The sequence below is a fragment of the Callionymus lyra genome, chromosome 19, assembly GCF_982586985.1.
Source record: "Callionymus lyra chromosome 19, fCalLyr1.hap1.1, whole genome shotgun sequence".
NCBI lineage: Eukaryota > Metazoa > Chordata > Actinopteri > Syngnathiformes > Callionymidae > Callionymus > Callionymus lyra.
In genome coordinates this window covers 20555721-20571587 of record NC_141836.1, presented here as the reverse complement: position 1 = coordinate 20571587, position 15867 = coordinate 20555721, and the positions used below count along the sequence as shown (strand labels likewise).

The following is a 15867-nucleotide window of genomic DNA, read 5'->3' as shown; positions in this document are numbered from 1 at the left end:
GACTTGATCTTCTGAATTATGGCACTCTTATTAAGAGTCTCTTAATATTCCATATACATTGACTCTGAGTTGAAGTTGTCATTATTACTAGTAAAAAAAAACGTTCTCACGAATGATGAGTTAAAAATATATTTATTAAAAGGTGAGCAGGATTTTTAAATATCGACAACCATATTTATTTACAGTCATTCAAAAACGACTTGAGCGTGACATATTTAATATCAAACAAGGTGTGATGTTTTTCTGTATTCAAACTGGCGCCCTCTCGTGGAGTAACGCAGATAATACATAAGTGTGTGTCACCGACTAATATCTGACTTTTTTCTGCTGTTTATGAATAAGTCGTCAATCATCTCACCTCTCGTAAAACATTACACATTTCAGTAGTAAACAAATCTAAAATTACCCAAAAATACATTCAGTGGTGACTGGTGTAGCAACCAGTGATCTTGTGGATATTTTATTTGTTGAAATAATTTTCTTAACATTTAATATTTAAATTATTTTATATATATATATTTGTTGTAAAATTACTTTTCTAATTTTTTTTTTAATAAATAAAATCCATTTTATGTGCAATAATGTGAATAAAACAGTTCTTTTTTAACACTTCTTTGGATTGGAAACAAGGAAATCCACAAACACGTGATTCATTCATCCAAGTGAGCCGCACACTTTCACTTGGAAAGTTTGCTGATGACTCGAATGAGCGCACAGTTCTCATCCTTCAGCCTCTGGTTGTCCGACTTGAGCTCCGTCAAGACCTGCAGCCAGAGGAGAAATGTTTCAAGAAACGTCTCGTGCTCGTCTTTTTTCTCTCTCTCTCAACCACCAGAACATGCTTCACAGCTCATGCAAGTGACTTGAGAAAAAAAAACAGAAGGACGGTCAATTTTTATAATCTAGGTCACATCTCCAGTGAGAAGTGATGACTAAAAATAACCAGGCTCTTTGTCAGAGTGTTTCCCCTCCACTGCAGACAAACAAATACCTGCTGCTCTGCTACAGTCGGACGGAAAGAGCATCCTAGAGTTCACAACCTGGACCAGAGCATCTTAAAATAAAACCCTTCTTACATGGTGTTTTATTCAATAATAAAAATTTAAAACACTCCCTTTTCTGCCACTTGTTTCCCTCTGTTGCTGCCAGTAATCTGCAACCTTCTGGCCGTTTATGTCCTCTGGACTTTCCACAGACCGGCATCAGTTTGTCTTACCGTTCTGCCTGGTAAAACTCATGGCCGTTCGTCTTTTGGTTATCTGATTCAAATTTTTCTGGACTCTAAATTTTGGTTGTTCTTTTCTATTTTTATTTAGTGGACCATGCATCTTTCCGTCACCCGCCTTTGGACTTCCACTTTTTTTTGTAAGGATTATTTAAAAATTGGACTTAAGATGTGACTAAATGTTTCAGGATGACGAAAGAGAAGCTCTAGCATGTCACTGCACAACTTTTGGTGGAACAAAGAGTTAGAAAGGTGAGTGTTGTGGGAGGCAGAGAGGAGCAAGACCTGCCTGAGGGAAGTGGGGGTGGGCTGTGAAGGCACCAGGAGGAAAGAGGAGTTAAGGAGGAGTAGGAAAAGGAGAGAGGACGTCGCAGGATCAGAGGTCTTCGGTTTCAGGCACAGAGTTGGACTCAGAGAGTCGGGTTAGGGTACGCAGCATGGCTCTGTTCTCGGCCAGGAGACATTCGTTCATCCTCCGGAGAGCCTGAGCCTGGGAGAGAGCGGGGAAGGTCTGCGGAGAGGAGGAAGAGTGGAGGAGGTGGAGAGGAAAGGTGGAGAGGAGAGGAGGAAGAGTGGAGGAGGTGGAGAGGGGAGGTGGAGAGGAGAGGTGGAGAGGAGAGGTGGAGAGGAGAGGTGGAGAGGAGGAAGGGTGGAGAGGGGAGGTGGAGAGGAGAGGTGGAGAGGAGGAAGGGTGGAGAGGGGAGGTGGAGAGGAGAGGTGGAGAGGAGAGGTGGAGAGGGGAGGTGGAGAGGAGACGTGCAGGGACAGAATTATTTCAGAAGCAACAGGAAGAAAAGACTTTAGTGATGATGACGTCATTAAGATCAGCTCCCTCATGACTCTTTTAGAAGACAAGAAATCCTAGAAAGAGAATAAAAGTAGTCGTAGTAATCTTGTCTACAGAAATTTAGGCCCTTTCGTGCACTGGCCCAGGGGCCAACTGCTGGCCCTTAACAACCTTCTATTGGAATTCTGTGATATCATCGTGTGATTTATTGGACGTAAGAAAATATTGATACTGTGCACTTAAATATCGGGATGTATTTCACACAATACTGTATCGATATACAACTGCACTGTGAGTTTAAATATTTTTAACTAATGTAATTGGAATATCAAACTCTGAGTAAAAAATGCCAATCACTTTGAAAATAAAGATATTTTTTTTAAATTAAAGTATTAGAAACCAAATAAATTCACCCTTTCAATATACAAATTTAATTAATTCAATTATTAAATTACAAACTTAGTATTTTATTCGTAGTTATTTCATGGTTAATATTTAATACATTTTGTTTAAAATAAATATCCTACAGTCCTGCATTATCGCAATACAGTAAATCGCAAATGTATTGTATCTGGGCCCCTGCCCCCCATGATATATGTATCGTATCACTTGATTCATATTACACTTTTACAATAAGCTCAGGGTTTCACCACCTTTCACCCAAGCTAGCTAGGATAGGGATCCAGCCCTCCGTTAAGATAACATTTGATTAATCTCAATGTTCTTTAACTTCACTGCGTCATCAAGACACACATTCAAGGTCCAAAAAGCTTTAAAAAAAACATCTTAACTTCCTCAAAGTAAAGTATAGAAGTGTCTGAGCTGGAGCTCAGACTAACACGGGAGTGTGATATGAATTCCTCACAAGCCGTATCGTGTATCACAATCTAATATAGTGACCTTTGACATTCAATCAGAGCCGGACACTCTTGTGACAGCAAATGATTCCGCGTTTCTGCTTTTAATTCAGTCGAGGATAATGTGGTTTATCTGGGATCTGACACTTGCTCGTGTTCTCCTGCAGGAAATCAAGAGAAGACCGGTGTGTTTAAGTCGACGATAATATTCTCAGTATGTTAGTTGATACTTTTGGCATATTCTACTTTGAATCTTATCCTTTTTTTGATGCTAATGTGTTTGTCGTATCTGTTTAAACTGATACTTCAAAATTACCATCGCCAAGGAGGTCTTTGTTTAGTTCACTCCTCCTCCCTCCCACCCTATGTAGCCTGGGCTCTAACCCTCTACAACAAACTCATGGACAGGGGCCGAAATCGGGCCAACCAAGTCATTTTTTGTGGTCCGCGGATGGTTATGTTGAACTCAAAGTAGATAAATGTTCATGTTTATATGGCAAGCTAAGAGGATTTCTGAAAAAAGAGGGAAATATTATGCACGTCAGCAATAGTAAAACTATGATTTTTTTGAAATAAGGCAAACACAGAGATTATTAAGATAAATTCAGCCTCAAAGAAAAAAAAAAGACAATCGGAAAATCAGACTCCTACCTCCTGTAAAGTAAATATACATTTAATTTGACCTATAGCCTAAACTGCTAAAAGATTGTGGCCCCTCGTGTGATTGAGTTCGACACCCCTGATTTATGGCAAATAAATGTTTTATGGCTGTAGCCCTCAGTCACTGAGCCAGAAATATATGTTTTCCCGTAAAAGTTCCTTTTTTGGCATCGCAACTGAAGGATGATTGTTCTGAGTCAGCACATTCCACTCGCTGCCTTCATGTTCCACTATTCTAAAGATGCTCACAGCCTGTTGACAGACAGCACTTGAGTAGGTTCTGACAGTATGTATGTGACAATACCTTATAAAATGATACCTCAAGCTAATACAAGATCCAAAGATTTCCTTGGAGCGGTTGTTTTAGAACCAGCCCAGAACTGTCTCCAGCCTAAAATACTGTAATCAGGTCGACCAGCAGATCAGTGTACAGAAGAAACAAAAAAACAGACATGGTTCAATTCAATCTTTTTAACTCATATATGTTGTGTTTGGGTCATTCTACAAAACCAGTACCTTGTGAATGAAATAATCCATATGACAATGTCATTGTAAATATAAATCTACACCAGTATTTATGTCACATGGATAATTTCCGTGTCTGGAAACTCTATCCGATGCATTCATTTTGACATTTTTTTTTATATACACAATTTAATTTAAATTTGATTCCTTTCATGATACGTCTCTACATACGTAAAAAGATTAAACAGATAATCAAGATTAATGCTGTGGAAGTGGGACTGATTTCATAAAATGGCCCGTTTGCTAGCCTGCTATTCGCTCTTTCAACTTTGTTGAGTGTCTCTGAACTGTGCAGCTCCAACACCGACAGGAAAAAAGTGCAGACTTTGTGCCACTCGTGAAAGCATGCCCCAGATATTCACCGTGTGACACTCGCATGACAACCACTCACCGGGGCCACTCAGGGCTGATACCCACAGCGGAAACGCATTGGGGGGGCCTGCTGTGGAAACCACGACAACACCGCCATCAACAAGCGTTAATGTATGGGCTTATATTTGTCTCATAAATATGTGTAAATAAACACAGAGGGTGATTGACAAATAGTGGTTTGCACATACTGTATCTTATTTCCTGAAATGTAAATTCAATATTTGTGACGTTACAAATCAATGTATATATGTAAATATATAATTTCTCATAACATTTTTAAACCGAAAATTCTGGGCATTCACCGCTACATCACGGACGTTTCTTTGAGACATTCGTCCGGCAAAATCCAAAATGCTACTCAGATTCACAAATAGAAATAGCCTACCGATTCACAAACACAGTCTGAGCCAGTAGATGGCAGTATTGTTGTAAGCATTGAAGAGTTTAGATGCGACACAACAGAACATTTTTGACATTGCTGATGTTGGCGATGCTAATCCAATAATGCAAATCTAAAGGGTTTTCAGTTAAACAATATTCGTGTTTTGCAAATTAAATATATATATATTACAAATATACATTCATTTGTAAAGACCAAAATACAAGGTCAAAAGGTAAAATGTGGAAAACCAAAGCACACGTGAAAACCACTGAGCACTTGCAAATATTCATGAGACAAATATAAGCCCATATTAATGATCAACCTTTTATAAAAAAAAATTCTGTGTTTAAAATGTGAGCTAGTGATGATCATGTTGTGTCTCGACTACTCAGGCCTGAAATCTTGGCAGATTGGACTCAGATCAGAGCAGGAGTGTCTCACAAAAGCAAGTATTTTGCTCTTGGACAGAGTCACGGTATTCAGCCTGGAACTGGGTCACAATGTTCACCCCAACAGTGGGAGAAGTGGAGCGGAGGAGAGGCAGCGCCGCTAATGTGACCCAGCAGACAGTAATGAGCGTGAAGCTTCACCTTCACAGTCCTTCAGTCTCAAACCACCTGACCTCTCTGCGGAAACACTTCTGTCACAACTCTGTGCGTCTTGGCTCGTGGTGTGAGGCGTTCAGGACCGCTTTGGAAATCTTGACAAGGGAACTCTTGTGGGTGTGTAAAAGCTCTTAGGCCTGACCGAACATGTTATGTCCAAACTAACCTTCATCTCCTCTTCCATGCCTGACACTCGTTTTTCCAGAGCCTGTTTTTCCTGCAAATGGGAAAAAAAGTCACATTGAAATCCCAAATATTAATTTGCCAAATTAGTCTAAGAAAGAAATGCTAATAAAATATGGGTAATATGAGAATAAAATGTATTCTGGTAAAGTCCAAGAATTCCCATAAGGCACTGCAAGAGTACACAGTCATTTTGAATCATATTTAATTTGGAGATTATACATTTTACATATTTTATGATTATTTTTTACATGGTATAATGTATATCACTGCCATCAGAATATTCCATGGTTGAATATAAGATTTTAAATGTTGAAACTTTTAATATTCATTTAATATTGAAAGGCGGAATTTTTCTTTATTCAATAATTGAATTCAAATTTGTTTATTGAAAGCTTAACTTCTTTTTTTGTTTCCAATTCTTAAAAAAAACCAAACGTTTTTTCAAAGTTATTCATTTTTGTGCATTCTAATTCCAATAATGGGAAAAAAAAGGACATTTTCTCAATCGAATATTCTTCAATCTGAATTTTAGATTCAAGATAAAAATGTTGCTAAAATGACTCCAACATGATTTGCTAAAAGCAACGAATAATAAAAGATAAAAGATTAAAAGATATAATTTGAATATTTACAGTATCAAACTATGTGGTAAAAAAAAAAATCAATGTTTTTATAAAGGTATTTAAAAAGAATCAACCTCTATAATGAGAGAATTTAATTTATGAATTTATCTATTTGTAAAAACAAGTAAATGCAACATTTCAATTAAGAAAAAAAGAAAATCAGTTCAAAATTTGAAATGTTAAATTCAACCATTTAGTATTTTGATGATTGAATAATATATTGTTTATTTATTATTATATTATATAAATAATACAGTGAGCTTTGTTAACATTCATTTATTTTTAGAATGACTGGTTTTACACGTTTTAACTAATTTTCATTAGTATTGTTTTATATTAAAGATAGGACCAACTGAGGATAAAGACATAATTTGAAGGATTATTTTTTGTAACAAGTTATTAAGTCAAAAACAATAATAAAGATCTTTGAATTCATGCATAAAATTGGACTTTATTTCAATGCTATATTAGATACAAGGACATTTCAGATTCTCACCCTCTTCTCTGATTCAAGTCCCGACCTTTCAGTGATCCGCTCCTGCCTCTGCGTGACAAAAGTATTAATATTAAACAACACTGAATATGATGAAAAATCAGCTTCAACAGTCGCTCACCTGGGTCACTCTCTCCAGCTGGGAGCGGATCCGGGTCAGTTCTTGTTTGCTGTCCTGCAGCCGAGACTTGAGCCGCTCGTTCTCGTGCAATGCTTCTGCGTACATCTGGAAATATTTTTAATAAATGAATGGAGAAGTAGGTCATGAACATAAAACATTTGTTCTATAATTGTTAACTTGATATTCTAAAAAATTGTATGTATATATTAATATATATTCATTGAATTTGTGTAATTCCAGAACAAGAGCAACATAGTCCCCTGGTGCTCGTACACATCCCATCAGTTTAAAAGCCAAAGATCCAAAATAACTACTGATGAAGCAACACCTTCTTGTAGTCTTTGGTCGTGCCCTCTTGCTCCGGTCGATTGGCGCTCCCGAGTCTCTCCCTCCGGGTGTATGAGCTGGTTCTTCCCAGCGGCTTGTCTGTCAGACTCTCTCCTCCAGAGTCATACCTGCAGAGAGCAAGTTACATTTTCTGCACCACCACCGTCTTCAGGTCAAATCTGTTCTCACCTTGATAATCTTTCATGCTGAAAAAACAAGCAAACATTTGTGTCAATAAACAGGTTACAGAGAGAGAGTTGTTTACAATTGTTCCATAATCTGAGACATTCTACAAAAACGTTTTTTCTGTCCATTCGATGAGCTGAACCTTTATTTAAAACGTTCATTTCAAAACCGTTAATTCAAGTGTTTTGAGTGACATAACAAATGCTTCATGTTGCTGTGATATACATCTTAACTTTGTAGTCACTTTTATAAAAACAAGAACAACTTCCCAATGTCCCACATAGAGTAAGTATCTAAAACATTCCTAAATTCATGAAGCTGTTCTACTACTTGCTGCACTCTCGAACCTGGTACACAATTTAATTTGATTATCTATGAGATTTATGTCAAAAAATTGCAGGTCATATGTGTCTTACAATGATACGTTTTTCTTATGTTATACTAAGATTTAGGTTTACTTAGAGAAGACTGAGATTATTACGGACCAGAACATCCCGCTTCAATAACTCTTTCTAACTGTTTTTATTAATTATTAATTATTATGTATATGCCATGTTATAGAAATATGTCCATGTATTTTATTTAAATTCAAAGTATTTGACAAATCTCTTTCGAATAATTTCTTTTTTATAATGTTTACTCCCACCACCACCAATTCATGTGTTGTGTTTTTTACCTAATGATAGTGTAGAGATACTTCTTATATTTTTCCATATGAGTATACTTTTAGTACACTACAAGCACATAAATATTAGTATACTACCTATAGTTATACTTGTATATATAATGCATAAGTATACTTGGTCAAAAACACACACTTCGAGTAAACTTATACTCTTTGATAAGGGTTAAAAGTTTATACAAATACCCTCTTTAGATCTGTGTCACTTGACTCACTTTTAATTGTTTATATAATAAAATGTAAAAAACATGTCAAGGGAAGTGATTTTTAAACAGGACTTTATAGTTGATAGCTAATCTAGTGGCTACAGTTGAAGCTGCCGTTGAGGATAAAAGTCTAACACAAAATCAGCATCACCTGAAAATGCATTTCTAGTGTGAGAAGGTTATAGTGAATAACGTCCATGGGCAGAATTCCCAGAAGGGAAGACGTTCATTTAGAAGTGAGACATATTTTCCCCCCGATGCGGCACTGACAGAGGTCGCAGAGATCAAACCTCGCCGGTAAAGCCATTTAATCTCCTGCCACGCAGAAACCGGCAGCATACAGATGACATCAGAATCTAACTATATCCAGCATGACACGCCAATGTCTGACCTCAGCATCGGACTCGTAACATTGTGGCTGGAGGGGGTCTGCATTTCAGGGGCCGGTCTACAAGACTGTCATCGCAAAATGAGGCGAAAGTGAAGAATACAAATGTTTTTCATCAGATTTATTATTTATGTGTGGCGGCAGCTGTTTTGGCACAGACTGTTACAAATAAGACGTCTAGTCTGCCGGTTGGAGCTGTTTAAGACAAACAGATGTGATCTTTGTTTTGTTTTATGGGGAAAAAGAACGAGTGTGATTTATGACGGAGGATCAGAGGCGGTCGCAGATATTTCACGAGGCATTTAAGGAGCTTCTCCTCACACGTGTTTACACAACTGAAGCAGAGCTGCCTGTCCTTATGTGGTCATGCGCTTTCAGTGAGCTGCCCACAGAACAGACCTCAGTGACCGCAGATGAAAGTGTGCCAAGGACAGCGCCGGGGGGAGCCCCCACTCCGAGAAGGAGGAAATCCCCAAATTTTCTAGGAAAGGGCATCATAGAGAAGGTTCTTTTCTTTTCTTCTTTATTTTTTCTGGCCTCCCGTACAATGAAAGGGATATTGAGTCAGAGCCTTCTTCATATATTATAACGTTTGTGTGTAGCTGATACACAACTACACACTCATTCGTCTATGAGAGTGACTCACACTGCGGCTTCTGAGGGAGCTCAACACTGCTCTACTTTTCTTTGTTCTATATTTGTGGCATTTCTCCAGCAGAGGGAGGATTTCTGAGATAAATGTTTTAAAAAAAACAATAAGAATTTTGTGTATCCAATTTTGCAGAAACTGCAGGCCAACCTGAGGCTTCTTTTGCTCTAAATGTTCCTTTGTATAGGTTGTCCCCCGTCTCTCACCTGAAGTAGCTGGGATAGGATAAAAAGAGCATCAAAATTCCTTTTTTTCTGATTTGAGAATTTTCTGCTGACGATTAGATTTGTAAACTCAAACATATCTCAACACTGGGGGTGTGTATTGGAAAGATTACTTTCATTATTGTTATCATGATACAGGAGCAACAATACGATATATTGGGATTAGTGATACTGAAGGAACAAGGATATATATGTAGTATTGTGAAGTACTTGACTCTGGTTTTGCAGGATTTACAGACCTTGACTCTTGGCAAAGTCGTAACTTCTTTCTTTTTTTTAAACCTAAATACGTCCAAACCTCAGCTTTAAAAGCTGCTGGAGTCAACTGTATCCTCTTGTCCTCAGGATGTTGCATGATTCCATTGTTTCTCTAGTGACAGAGGACGTAATGATTTCTGCCATCTAGTGGTCTAAAGCTTGATTGCAGCCCAGAAACAACATCAATATTTGCATTTTAGTTGTAATTAAAAACATATAATTACATTATTTTACACACAGTTTATTGAAATATAAACAATACAAATGTGATCTGAACCTCTTCCCTAAACAAAAGGTAATGTTTTTTTTGTTTTTTAAGAAAGAAATGTATACATAATTATTAAATATACATACAGTATTATGAAAATATTCTGATACATCTGTATATTAATATTTTCTCACTCCCCTTCTCAACAAGAGAATGAGTGAAGCGAGTATGACTTTGAGTCAACCATCAGGTCACAAGAAATTACATGAGTTTCACAGACGTGCCCTTAAGGGTTGGCGAAGGGAACTGGCGCCATCCCAGCGAGAATCAGAGTGAATCCACATTATTTCACTTGACCTGTTCGAGCAACGCTAAACGATGGACTTGGCACGGAGCACATGTGAAGCTGTACAGACAAACAGCTTGATCAGCAAAAGATGGAGACTAGTTAAGTAAGTTAAGGTTGTTTTTAAAGCGCCTTCAAAATCAAAAACAATACACAGTTAAAATATATACTTTAAAAGATCAAGACACATAAGACGAACCCAGGAGTCCCAGAAAATCACGGAAAATCCTGCATAAATAAAGAATATTTGTCAAAAAATGTTTTTTATTTGTTGTTTTTCTAATGACAATTTTTTTAAGGAATAAGTGAACTTCCTACAACATTAATTTAGTGACACATGGTTCTGGCTCTATTTATTGTTCAGTGATAGAAAATCTGGTTTCCTATTACCTTTTTTGATACTTTGAAAAACTGCAATTGTGTTACTACTGTGTTACAGCAGATTAATGTATTTTTTTGTAACGTAGAAACATTTGTTAAATGTCCTAATTTTAGGTCAACTGCATATGTGTTTCTGAAAGCCAGTTTGGTCGTGACCCTGAGCAAATACCATTCTTAAGTGCTTTATAAACCTGTTTTTTTTTTTCAAATGTAATAACAGAAAATTAAACTAGAAAACTAGAAAAAATACCAAATACCTGATAAACACTTTAACCTTAACTGTCGTCGTAAATGTTTCTCAGAAACACTATCAAAAGATATCAAAGTCCTTTTGTCAATTTCCTGTCTTCCGGCTAATGATGGGCGTCACCGACAGTATGAGCACGCTTTGAAACACACAACCGTTGCCACAACAGCTGTGATGCACATTGAATTCCATAAAATTCTCGTTGAATAATCCGAGCTAAAGCTAGTAAAATTGCATCAACCTGTTTCCACACACACTCTCCCAGCTCAGATCGTGACATCATGGAACACCCAAGATGTGATTGTGCTTCAGAGAAAATGGCACTTTGTTAGACGTAAGCCCCCAAAACCAGCAAGCTAGCACCGGCCAGAGCTGTGGATTTATATTGTTTTTTAGAGAAGACATGACAGAACACAGTCTAACGCTCGCACATAAACACAACAGCCAAAAAACGCCCTTGAGAATAATCCACTTAGACAGAAGAAAAAAAACAGGAAATTACAGAAGGAGTGATTCAGCCTAAAAGTCATGTCCAGAAAGTCTCTCTGGGAGAGATAGAGAGAGAGAGAGAGAGAGAAAACTGTTTTTTGCTGCCCGAATTGAAAATAATGAGTGTTTCCTCAGGGGTTTTTATTGGTTTAATGAAGGGATGATTGTCATTGATTTAGGAAAAGATGTTCAGAGTTTTTTCCACTTCATTTTAACACCCGCCGGCTGTGTCCTTCATCAGTCAACGCATCCTCTTCGTCCTTCCTTGTCCGGTTCTCTTTTTTTGTCCATGCATTACTGGACTTTGAACCAAAACTAGTTTAGACCATATTCTGCAGGTAACGCTGCAATTATTTTTTTTAATTGTTTGTAAACAATTTTCCCTTTTCTTTAGTAAAGTAAGGTTTGAGTACCTGGTAAGATTATAAGATTATCCAAAATACATTTGAAATATATCTATTTGTGCTCTATCATCTATCTCAGAGTTGTTGGTTTTGATTCCTTATATGGAGATATTCAGCTTTGAAACACACAAAAAGATGAACAATAGTAATCCTGATAATGATCTTTAAAACAATGTCGCAACCAATGAATCTCTTTTGATGTTCATCTTTTGAGGAGCATTGTCATCCATCCATCTGTCCCTATATTTTCTTCCTCTAGTGTAGATTTAGGCCCCTAGATACTATTTTAAAATATAAAACTGTTTACAGCTATCTTTTTTTGGGAAAAATTAAAAAAATAAATAGGAGTAGAATACATTTTGTCACTTGGTGGCATCATTAATACATTACAAAGTAAGGTTTTTTTTATCATCAAATAAATTATTAAAAATATATAAAATAAAATATATTGTGTGTATATTGTTTATCTCTGATCTTTTATCCTGATATTTGACTAAAATCATATATCCCGAATTTAATAAAAATGTGTTAAAGAAGTGAATATTAATGTCAGTTATTTTCCCACCATGTTCAGTACAGCAGAGAAACTTACTCGGTAGCTTCTGTCTGTCTGGGATGGAGACGATGGAGGAGACTCGGTCACTGACTTCCTGGTCCGGGTCAGGTCTTTGCTGCGAGAGTAGTAGGATGACATCTCGCTCGTCTACCCTCTTGAAAGTAGGCGCATTCAGTTTGAATGGAACGCTCGCAGTAGTTACGAACAGATGCACCAGGATTCCTCGGGCTCCGGTGACGCAGATCGCTCGCAGGGAATCCTCGGCAGCGACAGGTGGGGAGAGTCTCGGTAACTCCACTCAGCAAAGGTTTTTCCTCAAGATCCTGGTTTTAAACTCAAGCCTGAACTGACTAAAAGAGAGAAAGGTTCCCAAAACTCTCCCTCCATCTGACTCCCTCTCCCAGTTTGATCTCTGTCCCAGTCCCCTTCCCCCTTCTACTGCTCACCCTCTCAGATCTGGCAGCTCACGGTGGCCCACTGCCAGAGTCTCTGCTGTGGAGGACTAAAATGGTCCACTTATGTAGCCTCGCATGAGATCAAGAAGCCCACCAGAGGAGGTCAAGAGTCTGACCCCTTGAGTCACACCAGACCGTATCGAACTGAAACATCTGAAGGAAAGTCTTTAAGCGAAGTTTTTTAGAACTACTTCAAAATCCTCTTGTGCAACCATTTTTGTGAAAGCGTATTTTATTAAGACAGAAAATTCTTCCCTCTAAATTTGATTATACTAAATATATTTAACATGACCTTTCTTAAATTTGTTTCTTAAGTTTAATCATTTATTATTAATATATATCCAGGATTAATATATACAGTAATATTTAGTCTACAGTTTTAGTTCATGATATAAGTTTATTTAGTCATACGTTTTTCTCATGGGATTTGGGGCACATTTGAGAAAGTTTTCACGGTGGATTATGAGGTGAAGGTGAAAGTAAAACAGTCGCTAGGAAACAACAAGATGTAAGATGGATTTTTACAATAAAGTTTTCGGGAAGGGTGAGAAAATGTTTAACTCCCAAGTGATTCAGTTGTTAGCTTTCTGTAGTTTCTTTAAGTTGTATGAAGGTTTCGTCTGTTAAGGCTTTAGATCAGTTCAGAACTAACAAAAAAACCCTAGTGGGTCATGTAGAGTGAGTTGGTGGGCTGGATTAGGCCCTTGGGTTTTGTTTCTGCAGGATGTTCTCCTCTGGTTGATTATCACTTTCAGATCCAGTTGCTCTCTGATGCCAGCAGGAAGCTCAAGTTACCGACACGTCGACTTTGAGAAGACGGTCGATCCTCTGCCCTGAACCCTAAACAGGAAGTGGTCATCCATTTACACGGAGGACGTGTTTACTTCTCTTTCTTCTCTTGAGCCACTCGTTACAGGGATCTGAGCGGCTTAAGTCGGTCGCCCCGAGAGATGAGTGTCAACTGGGGGTGAGGAAAGGGGGGAGAGGGGAAGACGATACCTCTCTCAATCCAAGGTTGAGACGAAACAGAGCATCTCACTCTGGCCCAATATGGTTTGGAATGCAGAGGCTCCTCAGCCAACTGATGTGAGGAGGCAAAGGCGACTTAGATGGAGGGAGGCTGGGGGGTTATGAACTATCTTCATAGACAAGCCTTGTGTCAGGAAAAAGGGGTTGCATCTCTTCGTTGCATCGGGCAATGTGCTGCTTTTGAGCATCTCCGCCCTCCAGCAGTAACATGCCATGAATCAGATGGAAGTGTCTCTTGAGATTATTGTAATAAAGACTCATCAGGCGCACAGTGGGAGTAACAAGCCTGTCCCAATGGAAACAGTGATGCTTTGAAGCCACAGTTCTGTAAAGCAAACTAGTGGACGTTTGTTACCCTCTAGTGGCTACTAGAGGATATTACAACAATATTAAGGTAAGGTAAGGGAAAACTAAATTGATTGAAATTGTTTTTTTCCAATAGCCAATACATACAGCAATTTTTTATAAAAAATGAAAAATAAATCAAAATAAAATAAGAACAAGAGAAATAAAGAGAAAGAAAGGTATTATTTAAGGTAAAGGTATATTGTAGTAGCTACTATAAAGCAGGCCACAAGCGGCGCTTTGACTTTATTTATGCTGCCCTTATGAGGTCAGAGTTGAACATATAGAAAATACTTATGACAACCAATCATTTAATTGCGTATTTATTATCGTATTTACTCTAAATATAACTTTCTTAACCCTTGTGTTACCTCTGGGTCAAGGTGAACGACCTCCGTGGTTTCCAGAAGTAAATATGCAGTGGTGGAGGTCGTTCACCTTGACCCAGACATTTGTTTTGAGGCAACCGGGTCAAATTGACCCTTTGATAACACAAGGGTTAAGTTGTTGTTTTTTATTGTTTCTGTCACTATTTATTTTCCCTTTAAATGATTCAATGGATATTGAGATCCTATTAAGTTTTGAAGTTTATTTTATGTTAACATTATTATTATTTTTTTTTAAAGGTTTCTACGCTATATTTGAGCTCTTTTCTGAACTCTTTTTGAGTGGTTGTCCCTCACACAACACACACCTATCATTTCGCACCTGAGGACATTTTATTGCCCGTTCTTGTACTAAAGTAATGGCAAAAATGTGTCTATTTGGTCAATTTTGGAACAAACTCACCTAACTTTTTTTACCCGACTATTTTCCTTTTAATTTTGTGTTCGACTCCAACCATTATTTTTAAATAATAGTTTAACCATTCATTTTTTTACAACAGAGTTGTGAAATGCGGGGAGTATGATTTTGAGTGGTGTAATATTAGTTTTAAAAAGCAACACAAATGTTTTCAACTAACCTCTAGTGTGCGTCCACGACCTCTGTCAAAGGTGGCAACAGCTGCTGTTTCGTCATCACAGCCCGTATTTGTCCACCATTTTGCTGCACCTGCAAACATACTTTGATCAGTTAGAGGCTCTGTCGAGGTGGTGTCTGGCAGACCTCTGAGAGAGTTGTTGTTGGACCAGTCAAGTCCCGACACACTTGATTTGACGTTTCCCTCCTGGGTTGTAGAATAAGTGATGTTGTAAAACAAAAGATGAAGCACAAATAAAGACCTTAAAAACTGACTTTATCGAATCCCCGTTTTGATATGGTGTCCGATGACTGGTTGGAATCCGTCAAGTCAAACCTGACTCTCCTGTCATCCGTCAAAACGCTCCTGGTGCGGGAGCGGACATCTTGTCTTCCCCCGTCATCTGTCCATCCTTCTGGAGGAGACGGGTCGTCGAACTTTTCAGCCCTTTTCACGTCCGTCAGCATGACGCCCTACGTGATATTAAAAACGTATTGATATCATCTTCTCAGTGAAGTACGTCTTATCTTCACCCTACTCACCTGAGTGGACCTGCGGGTTTGGCGGGCATGTCGAGATTTCGCTCTCCTCTGAGACTCTGCCTCTTCATCCCTTACTGGCATCAGATATGATCTGAAAATGTAGTCAAAACTAAATATGTGACTTTGTGATCGTTGTGTATGGTGCTAT

At 38.0% G+C, this 15867-nt stretch overlaps 1 protein-coding gene across 2 annotated transcripts; it reads right to left on the bottom strand.

Moving 5' to 3' along the window:
* Positions 1–115: 115 nt before the first annotated feature.
* Positions 116–12850, bottom strand: ppp1r12b (protein phosphatase 1, regulatory subunit 12B). Of its 2 annotated transcripts, XM_087781946.1 has the most exons (8): positions 12424–12850; positions 7353–7369; positions 7165–7291; positions 6837–6941; positions 6719–6766; positions 5580–5630; positions 4446–4496; positions 669–764 (listed from the first exon to the last, which is right to left on the bottom strand). In XM_087781946.1, the coding sequence occupies exons 1-7, from the start codon at positions 12523–12525 to the stop codon at positions 4455–4457; spliced, it is 492 nt and encodes a 163-aa protein (XP_087638072.1). In that variant the 5' UTR covers positions 12526–12850; the 3' UTR covers positions 669–764; positions 4446–4454. The 2 variants fall into 2 exon arrangements, with proteins under 2 accessions (XP_087638071.1, XP_087638072.1); XM_087781945.1 differs by lacking the exon at positions 4446–4496 and having other exon boundaries at positions 116–764.
* Between the last annotated feature and the right edge of the window lie 3017 nt (positions 12851–15867).

Bases quoted from the DNA above. Each gene is read 5' to 3' on its own strand.
- ppp1r12b (XM_087781945.1), bottom strand. From the start codon at position 12,525: ATGTCATCCTACTACTCTCGCAGCAAAGACCTGACCCGGACCAGGAAG. The intron at 6,942-7,164 runs GTGTTGCTTCAT...AAATATTTCCAG, and splicing joins CGACCAAAGACTACAAGAAG to ATGTACGCAGAAGCATTGCA. The intron at 765-5,579 runs GTTAGTTTGGAC...CTCTGGCTGCAG, and splicing joins GCATGGAAGAGGAGATGAAG to GTCTTGACGGAGCTCAAGTC.